The sequence below is a fragment of the Grammomys surdaster genome, unplaced genomic scaffold (genome assembly GCF_004785775.1).
Source record: "Grammomys surdaster isolate TR1022 unplaced genomic scaffold, NIH_TR_1.0 126059, whole genome shotgun sequence".
Lineage (NCBI taxonomy): Eukaryota > Metazoa > Chordata > Mammalia > Rodentia > Muridae > Grammomys > Grammomys surdaster.
This window is the reverse complement of record NW_021620869.1, coordinates 1,549,034-1,555,461: the sequence shown is the minus strand read 5'-3', so window position 1 is coordinate 1,555,461 and position 6,428 is coordinate 1,549,034. Positions and strand designations below refer to the sequence as shown.

General features: G+C 50.6%; 1 protein-coding gene across 4 annotated transcripts in view; it reads left to right on the top strand.

Moving 5' to 3' along the window:
• Positions 1 to 1,116: 1,116 nt before the first annotated feature.
• Positions 1,117 to 6,428, top strand: part of D2hgdh (D-2-hydroxyglutarate dehydrogenase) — a 19,906-nt gene continuing 14,594 nt past the window's right edge. Inside the window, exons 1-4 of one of the 4 annotated variants that reach the window (XM_028755371.1) lie at positions 1,117 to 1,183; positions 2,159 to 2,502; positions 5,016 to 5,073; positions 5,604 to 5,743. In XM_028755371.1, the coding sequence (XP_028611204.1) occupies positions 2,169 to 2,502; positions 5,016 to 5,073; positions 5,604 to 5,743 (532 nt within the window). In that variant the 5' untranslated portion in view covers positions 1,117 to 1,183; positions 2,159 to 2,168. Of the gene's footprint in view, positions 1,184 to 1,498; positions 1,520 to 2,158; positions 2,503 to 5,015; positions 5,074 to 5,603; positions 5,744 to 6,428 lie in introns of those variants that run through there. The other 3 variants (XM_028755374.1, XM_028755375.1, XM_028755373.1) reach the window with 3 other exon arrangements.

Here is a 6,428-nt window from a genome sequence, read left to right as displayed (position 1 = left end):
ACTCTGAGAGATCTGCCTGCCTCTGCCTCCCAAGTGCTGGGATTAAAGGCATGTACCATCACTGTCCAGCATATTGTTTTATCCAGTTCGCAAGGACTACCAACCGTGCCTTGGCTTTTAGTTGTCAAAGTACTAGCCTTCTGTTCTTGCCTCAGCTTCAGGAGCCCCTGCTCTTCCTGGTATAGAACTCTAAAGTATCTTAACATCTTATGGAATGTACTTCCAGGCTTGCTCCTCAATGGGAAGTGGGAGTGGGAAGCTACAAGAAGTCACAGTTTCTGGAGCTGCCCCAGGAAACCGGGAGATGGACCCTGTTTCAGATACCAGGTCTGTCCAGCCAGCAAAATGGAAACTACTGGGGTTATTTATCGCTAAATATAGCGGCGGGGGTTGGGGGGAATGCTGAAGTAACAGAAAAATTGCAAGAAACAGCAATTACCTGTTACCTAGGGCTGAGAGTTGAAGGGAGACAGTATCACCCAAACTGAGCCCAGGAAACTACTGCTGGGCTGCTGCTCCGTGCCTTGGAGTTGCCATAAGGTACTGCAGAGCTGAGACAACTGCTTGAGAAGTGGGTGGCTGGCGCTGGCCCCAAGAGGTCAGGGATGCTCTGTAGAGCTGGGCTGGCCTCGGTGGGTCCCAATAGTTAACTCCCAGCCTCGAACCTTTGTTGTTTCTTTGAGGGTTGGGCTTTTGGAGTAGTGTCTGCTAATAGACCAGTAGCCCTAGGTGAGACGGAAGCCCAGGGGAGACAGAAAGAAGAGAGCAGAGATTCATAGGATCGACAGAAGTCCCTAGGGAGACAGAAACCCCTGGGGAGGAGAGAAGCTTCTAAGGGTGACAGTGGCCCCTGCGGAAGGAGCCACAGTGAACTGAAGAAGTGGCCACTTATTTTTGGGGGCCAGTTGGGGAAAGTGCGTGGAGTCGGATTTTGGTCAAAGCAGGATACTCTCCATTTTGGGACCTGAGGGGACTCAGGTTGGGTCAGCAGGAGCACAAATAAGGCCGAAGGTCTGGGAAGGGCGGAGCACACCCCAGCAGGGTGGAGTCTGGTAGGAAGGGCGGGCTGACATACATGCGCAGTCTCTCGCTCCTCCCCTCCAGTCCAGTCCTACGGTCGTGCAGGGGTGGGAACCAGGGTGAGGGTGCCGACTCGGTTTTTTGCACTCGGACGGAAGCTAGGGTGCGTAGTGGGCTGACTAGTTCCTGGGTGGAGGGCGCTGGTGTATGGGTCTGTGCAGTCCGGGCTGTGGCCTGTCAAGTGATTGCATGGGTCAGGTGCGAGCCGGGATTGCCGGCGGGGCGAGCCCACTTGCAGCGCTTCTCACCTACGCCCAAGGGCTGTGTTGGCTGGGAATGTAAATAGTTGGTCCTCCTTGACGTCACAGCGCATGGCGCATGCGCATGCTTTGCGCAGTCGTGCTGCGTTTTTTCCGTCTCAGGTAAGGCGGAAGCAGCAGCCCAATAGAGCGAGCCTTCAGGTGGATGGCGGCCTCTTCTGGATAGCTACCAGTGTGAGGTGTCTTACCTGGGCGGATTCCCCTCCCTTTCTTCCTTTAAGCCATTTTTGTTGATTACCCAAGTTTTATAAAACTTGTGGCAGAGTATTACGTATAATGTAAAATTCGCCTTTCCACGGTGTTTTGAGTACATAATTCCGGGATACCGTCCCTTTTCGTGCAAAAGTTAAAATACAGTGCCCAGGAGAGCCAGCACTGCCCACAAGTATACACTCAGTGGAGTCTCAGGACTGTAAGACTGCAGGGCGAAACATTAAGAACCGAACCTTCCTGAGAATCTAGTCCTCTGCAGCCCCAAGCCACCCTGTTCCTCTAGGCCAGTGATTCTCAACATTCCTTAACGCTGGGACCCGTTAATATAGTTCCTCATGTTGCCGTGAACCCCAACCATAAAACGTTCTCAATGTTACTTCATAACTAGTTTTGTTACTGTTGTGAATCGCAATGTAAAAATCTGATGCGCGGGATATCCGATACGTGATCCCAGGGGGTCGCGACCCACAGGTTGAGAACCACAGCTGGAGCCGCCTGCGTGTAGGTGACTTCAGATGTGGTGCAGAGGCTTTTGTGAGGGCTTTCTCATTGCTTCATTGCTTATGAGTCACAAATTCAACGTCCTCCCCGCCCTCTCTCTCAAGGGCAGGAGCAATGGTGCTCCATTTGGTGCCCAGATGGTCTGCAAGGCTCTTCTGGGCGTCTTCAGGATGGAGGAGGACCTACACCCAGGGAGCTTCTGTGAGGTTGAAGTGGCTTGGTTGCCCTCAGGCCATGTACAGCCCCTTGGCTTGCAGAGCTTACTCAGTGGCCGCTGGCAGCCCTGAGGTAATGCTGACCCCTGAGCGATACCCGGTGCAACGGCTGCCGTTTTCTACTGTGTCTGAGGAAGACCTGGCTGCATTTGAATGCATCATACCTGGCAGAGTTATCACAGATCCAGAGCAACTGCACGCATGCAATGTGGACTGGCTGAGGACTGTACGAGGTGAGTCAGGACCTGGGCAGTGGGGTACGAGATCAAAGTGCAGGAAAACAGCGTAGGCAAGGAGCAGTCACTGTCCGTTTGTCTCACATGCCTTTGATGACACTACTAAGGTCTTCTTTTTTGTTTTGTTTTGGTTTGGTTTTTCGAGACAGGGTTTCTCTGTGTAGCCCTGGCTGTCCTGGAACTCACTCTGTAGACCAGGCTGGCGTTGAACTCGTGCTGGGATTAAAGGTGTGCGCCACCACTGCCGGGCCACTAAGGTCTTCTGAGAATAAAATCGGCAGATTAACAAGTGAAGCACTTTGCTAAAGTGAGCGCTTGTGAACACCGCTGCCTGCATCTACTCAGCTTCTCAGCTGACCAAAGGCATCCCTCTCAGTTCTAGAAGCCTGGAGTCCGAAAGCAAGTGTGTTCTCAATAGGAGAGAGTCCTTCCTGTCACTGTGAACTTCTGGTGACCCCAGGTGTTCCTGGTAACCTCCCTCCAGCTTCTGCTTCTTTCTTTATCCTTGCCTCTTCTTTTTTGTTTTTGTTTTTTGAGACAGGGTTTCTCTGTGCAGCTTCAGCTATCTTGAGACTCTCTGTAGACCAGGCTGACCTCAAACTCACTGAGATCTACCTGCCTCTGCTTCCCAAGTGCTGGGATTAGTGTTTACCACCAAAGGGCATCTTCTTCTCTTCTTCTGTCTTTTAAAAAAGGATTTATTTGTGTGTGTGTGTGTGTGTGTGTGTGTGTGTGTGAGAGAGAGAGAGAGAGAGAGAGAGAGAGAGAGAGAGCGCTAGCTAGCTAGCTCTTGGAAGCCAGAAGAGGGTATTGGACCTCCTGGAGTTACCGTTTCAGGTAATTGTGAGCCATCTTATGTGGGTGCTGCGAATTAAACAGGGGTTCTCTGCAAAAGCAGCAAGTGCTCTTACTCCTTGAATTACCTCTCCAGCCTCCTCTTCTATCTTCTAGAAACTCTTGTCGGTGTATATAGGATCCACTTAGTCCAGGATGATCTTAATGGGAGAATTTTTTTAAAGGGATGTGTATGTGTATGTCTATGTGTGAGTGTGTTTTTGTGCACTTGGGTGCAGTACATGTGACGCCAGAAGGTGGCGTCAGATCCCCTGGAGCTTCCAAGTGTGGGTTATGGGACCAAACTCTAGGCTCCTGAACTGCTTTTAACTACTCAGCCATCTCTAGCCCTTATCTTGTCTAGAACCTATGTCTGTATTGTGCCTGGGGAAGGTGTCCTGCCCCCTGTGGGTAGCCTTTCTCTGGCTTGGCTGGGACCTCTCCAGCTAGACTTTCCTCTTGGTTTGGCATTTCTCTGTACTGTCTTGGTGGTTTTGAGCCCCTTGTTGGTTGTTTTTTGTTGAGTTCATTAGCTACTAGGTCCTCATTTTATCAGTTTCTATTTAGAAGGGTCGACGTGTATCACAAGAGTGGACTCTTTCTGTTGTTACTCTGCCTGCTGTGAGCAGGCTCTTTGCTGGGCCCCCGAATGTCTGTTGGGAAACCCACTGCAGGCTTCATTTCTTGCTCACCTTCCCCAGCAGTACTCATAGCACTGAGCTCGTTCATGCAGGATGGCTGGACAGCCTGAACACAGCCAGCAGAAATTCCACTGGTGACCAGCGTCCCTGATGTAGGACAGCCAGCCTACTCAGAAAAGGTGTTCTGAGGAGAAGCACTATGTCTCTCAGAATCACAAAGATAGAGGATGTGTAGGGCTTGAGTCTCAAGGTGACATGGTGAGAGAACAGAGCTGCTCCAGAATGTTTCTGCAGTCACCACTGCCTTAGGGTTCGTGGGGATGCTGGGAAGGCAGAAAGAAGCTTGACTGTCCTGGGTGGCTGTGGTTACAAATGCTGCCCCAAGCTTAGAGAGGCTCCCAATTGCCACTGGGCATCAGAAAGACCAGGGCAGTAAGAAGTGAAGAAGGCATGAACCGGCTCTGGCATGAAAAGCCTAGAAAGGAGATTTGGTTTGGGGGACAGGTGTCAGGGAGTAGAACACTGCAGGAAGGGAATTCCCTCTCCACTGGAACCTAAGAAAAGGAGGACGGACAGATCTGTGAGTCAGCTTTTCAGCCACTGTACTAATTGGTTAAAGAAGGAAAGCCTGTGTTAAAACCAACACGCAGTTTGAGGAACACCAGGATGTTTCCAAGTCTCAAGGGTTTCTCAAGTCTGCAGAGGTGCCCAACAAAGCTCACTGCACATTGATGTTGAAACCATCTTCTCTCCCACAAGACCAGATGGGGAGGGGCCATTGGCTCTACCAGTTGCTGTAGCGATCCAGCTGTTTCATATGTCCTAGGTAGGCCCAGGACCCTCTGACATCTTCCTCCCGTACTCGAGTGGCTGTGGGTCTGGTGGCCATGCTGGTCACCTCACTGAAGAAGAGCAAATGCCACCGAGGACATTCTTTCGGATAAGCTCCAGTGGAGGGTGGGCATGGGGAGAGGAAGGATTGTGACTGAGCCACTTCCCTCTGCGTGGGCTGACAAGTCTGTTCTCTTGTCACAGGCTGTAGTAAGGTGTTGCTGAGACCCCAGACCTCAGAGGAAGTCTCCCAGATTCTTAGGTAAGAGGAGATCTTACATTCTTAGGTAAGGAGATGTCTGAAAACAGGGTACCTTACCACATCATGGGCCACTTTCATACCTACCCATTAGAAGATAGTTGTCGAGGGCATCCCTTCCTCTGGATCCTCATCTGTAAGAATACCTACCAGTTGTCGGATGCTTCACAGGCATAGCCCAAGGGCTGATGGGTCGGGCTCAGAACTCATGGTGAGGGGTGAGGGTGATGGAGGTATAGAATATGTGCTCACTCTTACAAACACTATGAGAGGGCGCTGAAGGTACTAGAATTAGGCCACGAGTACCACTTCCACAACCTTAGATAATGTTAGCCTCCCTTCCCCTAGGTACAGCTTTGGGATGGACTCTCTCTTAGACTTCTTCAGGGGATACTGGGAAAGAGCTCCAGTCAAGGCTGTAGCAGAAAGACCTAGAAAGGATATCAGGTTTGGGAGACAAGTGTCAGCTTATGTCCTTTGGGGATAGTTGTATAGGCATAGCTGGCTTGCTATCCACACTATATTTGCCCCAGGCATTGCTATAAGAGGAACTTGGCTGTGAACCCACAGGGCGGGAACACTGGCATGGTGGGCGGCAGTGTCCCTGTCTTTGACGAAGTCATCCTGTCCACTGCCCTCATGAATCAAGTCATCAGCTTTCACGATGTATCTGGTAAGCTTGTGTGTCTGTGTGCTCTGAACTCCTCTGTCTGTCCTACCACCAGGTGAGGTTGTCTTTCCTTGCCAGCACTGAGACTGTGGTTAGGCTAGAAAGGCATTCAGACATTTGTGTGTGTTCACGTGTGTAAGGTCCTGGCTGGGACGTGCCAGTGACCTTCCTGGGATCTGTAGGGTTTGGAAGGTATTGATGGGGGCTTTGGCAGTTGTGGTGGCAGAAGTTGTGATTGCTGGGGCAAAAGAAGATTAGTTTTGGTAATTTTTACCTTTCTTAAATTCTTGGTTATTCTGGGGCCAGAAGCCAATGGCTTCAGGCAATTAACACCTGTTGCCTAACAGTAGGGAGTTAGGTAAAGGATTTATTGCTAGTGCCCCTTTCTTTGGCAAGGGAGCCCATAACTCTGAAACAGAGAGAAAAAGGAAAGAAAAGATGTCCCTCACACAGACACATACACACCAGGTGAAGTAGAAAATGCCCACACCTGAACATTTGGATGGATGGATGGATGATGGATGGATGGATGATGGATGGATGGATGATGGATGGATGATGGATGGATGGATGGATGATGGATGGATGATGGATGGATGATGGATGGATGGATAGATGGATGGATGATGGATGGATGGATAGATGGATGGATGATGGATGGATGGATGGATGGATGGATGATGGATGG